The sequence below is a fragment of the Galeopterus variegatus genome, unplaced genomic scaffold, assembly GCF_000696425.1.
Source record: "Galeopterus variegatus unplaced genomic scaffold, G_variegatus-3.0.2 Scaffold5590, whole genome shotgun sequence".
In the NCBI taxonomy this organism is placed as follows: domain Eukaryota; kingdom Metazoa; phylum Chordata; class Mammalia; order Dermoptera; family Cynocephalidae; genus Galeopterus; species Galeopterus variegatus.
The window spans coordinates 125,242-134,500 of NW_007731701.1; the positions used below are offsets into that span (position 1 = coordinate 125,242).

At 56.4% G+C, this 9,259-nt stretch overlaps 1 protein-coding gene across 3 annotated transcripts in view; it reads left to right on the forward strand.

Moving 5' to 3' along the window:
* ANO1 (anoctamin 1, calcium activated chloride channel) overlaps nucleotides 1-9,259 on the forward strand; it is a 95,999-nt gene that overhangs the window by 74,159 nt on the left and 12,581 nt on the right. For all 3 annotated transcript variants that reach the window (XM_008589680.1, XM_008589681.1, XM_008589679.1), the window contains 2 exons: nucleotides 5,620-5,672; nucleotides 7,584-7,768. In XM_008589680.1, the coding sequence (XP_008587902.1) occupies nucleotides 5,620-5,672; nucleotides 7,584-7,768 (238 nt within the window). The remainder of the gene's footprint in view (nucleotides 1-5,619; nucleotides 5,673-7,583; nucleotides 7,769-9,259) is intronic.

A 9,259-nucleotide genomic window follows, 5' to 3' on the forward strand; every position in this document is an offset into this window, starting at 1 on the left:
TCCCCCCCCCCCCCCCCCCCGCAACGTTTGTGCGGCCCCCAGAGTGCAGAGCTAGACCGAAGGGGGCCAATAATATTAGCTTCTGAGCATCGTGGGTCTTTTCGTCACTAAATGCTCACACAAAAGGAGGGAAAAAGAAGGAAGGAGCCCTCTTTTATAGACAAAGTCCTGATCACTGCATGACCTGCCTGCACGCAGGCTTTTTACCCTGAGTCACTAAGGTGCGCCTCATCCATGAGGAGGAGGGACAGGGGGTGGGGGTGGCACAGTTAAGGTCAGTATAAGGGATGACTTTCTAATAGAGGTGTCAAAAGTGGAGCAGACTTCTTTGTGGGGTGGTGAGCTCCCCATCAGCAGAGGCATTTAAGCAGAGACGGGGTGACCGTCTGTCCAAGAAAAGAAAGGGAAGTGGGAGACCGAGTGGACAGGGTTGCAGAGCCTCACAGACACCCCGGCCAGAGCTGGTCCTCATCAGCAAGGACAATGGCCGTCTTCTTAAAGTGGGACCCAATTTTCAGGTGAAAACAAAATTACAAAAAAAATACATTTATCTTATCTCATATTTAACAGGATTTTAGTTTAGAACAGCACCTGTGTGCTGATTCTTGGGATAAACAAAAGATTGAGTTACGTGTTAGGGGTGTTTTTGTCATTTTGCTGGAGTAAAGATTATGTACCAGCGAGAGAGGCTCTCTTTGGGTTGGACTTTTGTAGCCCAAACATAATCTTGGACGTATGTGGGAAGCTCCGTCAGTCCCTCCAAGGGCTTTCCTGGTCGTAGATATTTGGGTGGTTCTCGCTGGAAACGCCCCTCGGATCCTCCCACCCCAGCAGTCTGGGTTCGTTCTCTCCTTCAGCAGTCAGCGGCTCTGCCTCGGCCACCATCCGCCACAGGTGACCAGCCCTGCCAGTTCCCACTGTCCACCCCCGAGATAACGTGAACTCTGGCTTCTCTTACATGTTGCTGTCTTTTAGGCTGACCTGGGTGAAACTGCCATTTTTGTAGGTCAGACGCCACCAAATAGCAGTGATTTCATCCGGTTCGCCCTGCAGCCTCACATTTGTGCTGTGGGGTCTGTGGCAAGGGCCCTGGCTTTGAAAGGGGCCTGGACTCCTTAGTGGCTCATAGGGAGGGATGTCCGAGCCAGGGCTCCTATGCAAGCGTTGGCACCCTGTGTTTGGACACTTCTGCTTACGCATGTCACCTCTTATCTGGGTGACACTCACAATGAAGACTCAGCAGACAGATGCCTTTCCTACTGGACTGCCCTGTAAGACTTGGGCTACAAATATCAAAGGTTTTAAAAGCCCCTGAGCTAAAGGACCTTCCCAAGTCCTCCTAGCCCCTGGTGCCCCTGACCCTGCCTCATCCATGGCCACGGTGAACCCCTTGCCCTTCACCCCGAAGTTGCTGGGAGGGCCAGTGGCCACCAGGACAAGCACCAGCCTAATGTGCTTGATTTGCTGATGTGCTGGATCAGAGGTCAGCACTCGTTTTCTGCAAAGGGCCTGAGAGCAAATGTCTTCAGCTTTGTGGACCAAGAGGTGATGTCCCAAGTCTCAGGCAATGGCTCTCACCGAAAGGCTGTCTTTCATACATTTTTCATTTTGCACTCATAAATGTGAAAAGCCATTCTTAGCAGGTGGGCCAGACAGAAATCAGGCCGTGGACTAAATATGGGCCACCAGCCATATTTGCAAATCCCCTCCCAAGAGCATGGTGAGATTGCACCCCAGGGGTCTCGTAGGCATAGCCCACCATCAGGCCGTGGACTAAATATGGGCCACCAGCCATATTTGCAAATCCCCTCCCAAGAGCATGATGAGATCGCACCCCAGGGGTCTCGTAGGCATAGCCCACACTGTGTTCCACTGAGCCCAGAGAGCTGCATTTCACATGAACTTTTCTTGGAACTTTCAGTCTACTGGGTCCTCCTATGAACCTTGGGAGGAGGCACAGGCAAATCCTCGGTCCCACTTCCCAGATGGGAAGACCGAGGCCCAGGTGATTGAGAGCCGAGCTGGAGGCAGAGAACTCAAGCCTCAGCCTGTCTTTGACACCCTGACACTGCACATGCAAGGCCCTGAGCAGGGAGCACCGAGAAGGCTGGCCTGGCACTCCCTGGACAGTCCTTGGGAGTTCCGGGGCTCCCTGCCCAGTGGCAGTAAAGAAAAGAGAGTGGCCCCTGCCACCAGCTCCTCACAAAGGCCTGATTCTCTGGCACCCGGAGGCCCCAGCTGAGTCCACAGCTGGCATGTTTGCTTTGGCATCCCTTGCCTCCGGAAGCCCTGGTGTCCCCAGATGCTGGCATCGGAACACTTGCAAACCCACCAGGGTGAAAAGAGCACAGCAGCACGGTGGCCCCACTCCCCATGTCCCAGGTGGGGCTCAGCATCCCCACCGCCGGCAGTCGTCCACGAACGTCCTGCACTCTTTGTGCCTGGCTCCTGGTTTTCTCCCAATTCTTACAGATCAGCTGCCCACTTCCTGTTCCTGCCCGGCTGGCTGAAAGCATAACCTGCCCTTCTTTCACACGCTTGTTTATGGGCTCCTTAACCATAGCCTTCATCGAAGAGGCTTTTGTATTGCTCTTATGATCCGTGCAGGGCCTCTGGAGAGCGCCCTGAGGGGACAGAGGGCCCTAGTGGCCCCTGTGACCTGCACACCACAGGCCTTGGCTAAAGGAAGCTGTGCCACAAGCTCAGGTGCCTGATCACCCAGCCGTGGCCACGGAGAGAGACAGACAGCGGGTCAGTGCAGGGACCAGCCCCGTGCGTGGGAAGCAGCTCCAGCCCCCAGGCCTGCACTTGGACTTCCTGTTCTCTCCCTGCTCTTCAGAGCCTGCCGGTGAGAACCCTCGGCCTGCGCTTGGCTCCTGGACACAGGGTGTGGGCAGGCTGCCCAGCCTCGCCAAGCACCAGGCTTTTCCCAGATACCTCCCTGCCGTGTTCTTGGAAATGGGGCTCAGAGTCCCCTAGAATGGTAAAAAATGCCTTGAAGAAGAAGGCAGGTAACACTGAGCCAGCTCCCCCAACAGGATTTTCATAGAGGAACCCCAGAGAGTTTTCCAAAAGAACATCATCCATTTTACTTAGAGATCGTCAGAATAACTTGGGGGTGGTGGACCAAACTGCAGGTTTCTAGCTCCACCCCAAGAGAAGCTGATCCTGTGGGCCGGTGTTGGCGTCCCGGTTTTGCATTTTTGTGAACACAATCCATGATTCTGGTGCGGAGACCACACAGAGACCACACAAAGCCGTCGGCCTAGACGTGGAGATGCAATCAGGACAGCCTAGATTCTGGGCTCTGGAAGGCAGCACGAAGACCCTGCTCACGGGCCCCCTCTTCCCTCCTGTCTTCTGTTTTCATCTCCCTGGGCCCCTTGAGCGGTCACCCGGGGCCAACCTCCTCGCCTACCCAAGTCCTGCCTTTTCCGTGTGCCGTGCTCAGGTGTGGCCTCCCTCAGGAGCCCCACGCCCAGAGACTTCAGCCCCCACCCGGGCTCACCTGCGCCCCAGCACCCCAACTGGGAGGCCTCAAACTCAGAGCCCCAAGTGCCAGGCAGGCTGCATGAATGCGTGAACAAAGGGCTGCAGGAACGTTCTTCATGGCCACAGAGGCGTGGGCTCCTTCCCATGTTTCTCGAAACATTCAGCCCTCTCCGAATCTTTTGTTCCTCCACGTTAGTAGGGATCTGGGTTTGGATAAATATTTCTGTACTCTTCTTAAGTGGCTGGTGGTGGAAAACGGAAGCCACAAGCCATTCCCAGGGGACAGAGCTTCAGTGCACAGCCGGGCCTGCAAGGGGCGCCACCCTCAGCCACAACTGTTGTCACCTGCCAGCTGGAGGATCTTTCCCAAGCGGCAAATCTAGAGTTTTTAAAACCCATCATCCGGCTTTTAAACACTGGCCGACATTTTTTAAGTAGCGGTGAAGCCTACCAAAATGCCCATGCGGCATAGATGGAGCCCGCCGGCAGCTGCTTGGCAGCCCCTGCTCTGGCGTGCAGAGTCTGTTTAAAGGACTGTACACTCACGCAGTCACTCAGCAAACACTGACCCAGCAACACCGAGACCTGTGTGCTAGACACCGACCTAGACCCAGAAGACACAAGGATGTGCAATTCACAGCCTGGCCCCGGAGCTTGGAGTCCACGGGAGGGCTCTCGGCCCCCGACACACTCCAGGAGAAGCCAGGCATGAGGTGTGTTTCCACTCATGCCCACGCTGACTCTGTAAGGACATGTATCCCTCATGGTGCCATCTCTTGCCCCCTCACAGTCCCACACGCTTTCTTCAGGACGAGGTGACCCGAATGCCCCTGCCACCCATTCCAGCAGGACAATGAATTGAGAACTGCGGCTCTCATGGGAAAGACCAAACAGCACCATGATACACTTCTCCCCTCAGATTAAGCCATAGCCCCCGTGGAACTAAGGACTGGAGGCAAGTGGCAGGGAGGTGCGACAGTCACTTCCTGCATGGCCCATAGGTCATGGGCCTGCAGCGGATGCTTATGATTGGCTGTGGTTGTTATGATCGATTGTGAGTTTTCATTGAGTCATCACTGGCTGGGGCGGGGAGTGAGGGTCCTAGCAACTCACACGTTGCCTCTGCCTTGGCCGTTTTGTCTGAGCCTGCAGTTTCTAGCTTCTGGGCTGCATGGGAAGGGGGCTGAACCTTTGCAGACCACCAGCATGCACCCCAAAACCAGGGACTGGGAGGCTCCCGATGGCTGCTCATTGCTAGGGCAGGCTACGCCCTGGGGGAAAAGCCCACCTCCCACATTCTTCTCCAAGGACAATTGTACCAGGCCTTGGCCACTCTCTGCCCTTCCTGACAAGTGCTGGTTATCACCCATCTCGGAGCGGGTTCAGAGCATCAGGACAGGGCTCCCAGCCCAGCACCTGCTCATGACGTGGACCGGCCTGATAGGTTAGGGTGGAGGTGGGTGGGGGACACTGGAGTCCCCCCAGGACCTGCAGCACTGAGACCCTAACAAGTGGGTTGCCTCCTTCCTGGGCTCTGCTAGTTCCCATCTCCAACGGAAGGCAAAGGGAGGGACAAGCGTGTCCCCGGTACTGTGTTCTGATCCTGTAATTCCTCTGTGATTTGACACAATGCTGCTCCTTGGGGTAACGGAAGCACGGGGATGCATGTGTACCGCAATGCTGTTGAATCGTTACACCCAGGGCACGATGCTGACCTCACCGGCCAGGGGTCCTGCCTGCTCCTGTCCCCAGCACCACCTCTGGCCCAGCCCTAAATACAGTTAGGCTAGTGCAAGAGCCACGAGAGCTGCACCCCAACCGAATCTCTGTCTCTCTGGAAAAAAGGCTCATCTAAGCCGGTTACTACAAATAGGTTCACGGAGAGATGGTTCAGAACCATCTAGGGACCAGCGGTTGTTAAGTACAACTTTCACTAGCTCCAATTTGCTCACAAACAGCTGATGAGTGGTTTGGCCGTGGGTCCTCTTGTTGTCCTGGCTCCCCCAGGACCTCCCCAGATGACACACGCAAGCTTGTCTCCGGCTCCATCTGCTGCCTGTTAGCTGGAACTACTGAGACCTAGTCTAAGAGGGCTCTCTTTAAAACTGTGACTTCTTCTCCCTGCAGGAATCTGGTACAATATTCTCAGAGGCGTTGGGAAGCTTGCTGTCATTATCAATGTAAGTGACGTCAGGGACCTCAGCCAAATGGAAGTCCTGGCTCAGCTGCTAGGGACCGGGGACCCCTTCGAGTAGGAGCTGAGCCTAGGTCTCCTGCCTCCAGCCTTGGCCCAGCCCCAGGCTGCTGGGATTGTGTCCTCTTTACAGATGTCCCTTGATCATGTGGGTGGGGAGGGTGAGCTCTGGGTGGGAATAACAAGCTTTTCTGCAAGCTTTAAGCAAGTCTCCACGGGGCCCGCCTTGGCACCTGAACTCACTTTCCCCCTAGAGTCCTGAGAATGAATGAGAGCCAGAGAGACAGGGAGAGAGACAGGGAGAGAAAGAGAGACTCCTCATCGCCAATCTTTCTGCCCTTTTTTTAAGTTCATTTTTCCCATAATATAAGACGCATGCCTGCTTCTTAAAGAAGGTTCGGGAAATGTGGAGACATGGTGAGAAGGGAGAAAACCTGTCTGCCCAGCCCCACCCCCCACACACACTCCCAGCCTCCTCAGCCTCCTCCACAGCACGTGGGCAGCCCCTCCTGGCCTCTCCTCTCTCCAGGTTAGGAGTGTCACCACAGCCCTTCCGTCACAGCAGACCAGCCCTCAGTCATCCCTGCAGCCTCCCGTTGAGGTTTTCCTGACTCTGCCCTGGGATGCCCCTGGGCCTAGCTCTGTCCAGCTGTCCCTGGCACATGCTGAGTCCCAGGCATATGACCCAGGCAGTCACAGAGCATCTGCAGTACCACAGCCCTGTGACCCTCCTTGTCCTTCACCCGCTGGCCAAGGCTGAGCCCCCCAGAAGCTGACACCTTGCATGTGGGGAGCAGGGGGCAGCTCCCGGAGCAGATAGTCACAGAGCCTGCAAGGCCAGGAAAGCCTGTCAGGGTCACAGTGAGGCCCTGGGCCTCGGTCCCTATAGGGTGCAGGGAGTGATGCTTAGCCTGGGAGAGGAAATCTCAGAGCCCTCAGACACCACCATCCCTGCTGCTGGCCCACCAGGTTAAGGCTCTGAAACCCCTGTTAAAGGGAGACTGAGGTCAGAGCGTGCCCACCAGGACAGTGAGGACACCTTGTCCCAACCTGAACCAGCGAGCCCAGGGCCCTGAGGCAGGGGCATGCCTGGTGGGGGGGAGGCCTGGGAACCCCAAGGTACAGCCCATCTGGAGCAAGGAGGTGCTGTGAGCAGCTGGGGAGCACACTGGACATCTCGCAAGGACAACGGCAACCACAATATTAGCAGCTAACATCCGTTGGGCATCTAGAATGTTCCAGACCCTTCTAAGCTCTTTTCATGCCCCAACCCAGTAGTCTTCCCCAGCCCTTGGAGGCAGGGTCTGTTATGACCTCAGCTTACAGGTGAGACCACTAAGGTACAGAGAGGGCAGGCCACTTGTCCAACACCACACAGTCATGTGAGAGTCACCAACCATGTGGCCCCCAGGGACAGCTCTGTAATCAAATGAGCTGGGAGAGAACTTCAGTTTACAAAGCACTTCCCCTCCCTGCCCTGCCTCCAACAAGCCGGGAAGGCAAGGTCTGCACATAGGGTGGGTATTGTTAGCCCCATTTGACAAGAACCAAACGGAGGTACAGAGAGGTTAAGTGACTTGCCCAAGGCCACACAGCCTGTGAGGGACAGCCAGCATTTGCCCCAGAAGCATGCTGTTCCTGGCTCCCAGGTCATCTGCTTGATTGCCAGAGGGGCTGACTGGAGGGGCCCCCACCCTACCCCCACCCTCCATTTATTCACCTAACATGCCGAGGCCACGTGGCCATATTCACCTCCAGGGGGCAGTGTCACAAGGCAGGACCCAGCGAGGCCGCCCTGGCTCAGGAGGGTCTGTGAATGGGTCACTCCCTGTTGTGGGCCGGCCCCTCCCTTGCCCAGCCTGGGGGTCTGCACTTACCCTGCTGTTCCCTGTCCCAGGCCTTCGTGATCTCCTTCACGTCCGACTTCATCCCACGCCTGGTGTACCTCTACATGTACAGCCAGAACGGGACCATGCATGGCTTCGTCAACCACACCCTCTCCTCCTTCAACGTCAGCGACTTCCAGAATGGCACAGCCCCCAACGACCCCCTAGACCTGGGCTACGAGGTGCAGATCTGCAGGTACCACTCTCGGCTCCCCTCCTGGAAGAGCCAGGTTTGGTGGGTTTCTGGGAAAGCCTGGGTTTGAGCCAGGATTCTTTCAGGGGCAAGTCACACAGAACAAGTATTAAAACAAATTTTTTTAATAAAAAAAAAGTCCCTGAGGGAAGAGAGTAGGGGGAGATTTACTAGTTCCTATAACTAAGAATTCCAGGATAGCTGCAGGCATGGCTGGGTCCAGAAGCTACGATTTGCCATCAGGCTGCACTCTGACACCGCCTCCCACGTTTGCGTTCCTCTGTATCAGCAGCGTTTTCCAGCAGGCAGAAGTGTCCCCCAGCAGTTCCTGCCTTATGTCCTCTCTGCTCTGCAGCCCCGGTGGAAACACCTTCTCCTTCTCAATAGTCAGCAAAAAGTCCTGAGACTGAATCTCACTGGCCTGTCTTGGGTCACATGCCAGGGGGTGGAGGACTCTCAGTGGCTCGGCCTGGGTCATGTGCCAGGCTGTGAGGTCATGGTCAGAGAATTGGGGGGGATCCTAAGGAAAAAGGGTGCTAAGATTCAAAGAAGTGATGACAGGTGCCAGGCAGACAAAAGCAACAGATGTCCTGGAGCGCCGGACCCGCGGGGCCCCCTCAGCCTTTCCATTGCAGCGCTCTGGCTGGCGAGATACTCGGCGTTCCCAGGGAGCTCCCCAGGAAAGACAGAGGCCAGGATGGGGAATGAGAGGCAGAGCCTGAGCCTTTCCCATGTGCCAGCGTGAGTTAGGGGCCGGGGACTTGGGAGTGGGTGGCCCAGGGACCTCAGCACAGGGGAGCAATGACAGCATAAACAGATCAGCGTGAAGGGGTGATCACAGTAAACTCAGGTGGGGGTGGGGGGTGGGGCATTTGTGGGGGAGGGGCAACGCGGGCAGCCCTGTTTGTTCTCCTGGAACACAAAGCATAAGGCGCGGCGCATGATGAGACCGAAGGAGCAGGCAGGGACCCGGCATCCAGGGGCCAGGAAAAGGAGCATTGTCCTCTCTGTGACTGACCACTGGTTTTGAAACGGGGCTGAGAGCAGGAAGGCCAAGCTGACGCACAATAGGATCGCATGATGCGTAGCATCTGTGGACAGCCCGAACTTTCTAGAACCCAGCTGAGACTCAGAACACAAACCTCAGTGACCAGAATACACAGCACAAAGCTCGTGCAAAAGCGCGGCCCTCTTTTCCGAGGGGAGGCGATCTGCCCCAGGCCCGCTCACGCTAGCTCTGCACGTGGTCCCGCGGCGCTTACTTATACGCTCCCGTGACCTTGCCCAGGTAGGAGGGGGTGGGGAAGACTGCTGGGGTCCAGGGTGGGACGGCGACGAGAAGGGGCGTGAGCCTGCAACGGGAAAGAAGGAAAGAAAGAAAACAGAGTGTCCTGTGTGTTCCATGTCAGGGCGGGGACGGCACCTGCCCCAGGACCCTGTGCAGCAACGAGAAAGAGGAACAAGCGAGAGCAGGTCCCCACGGGGAGGGCGAGT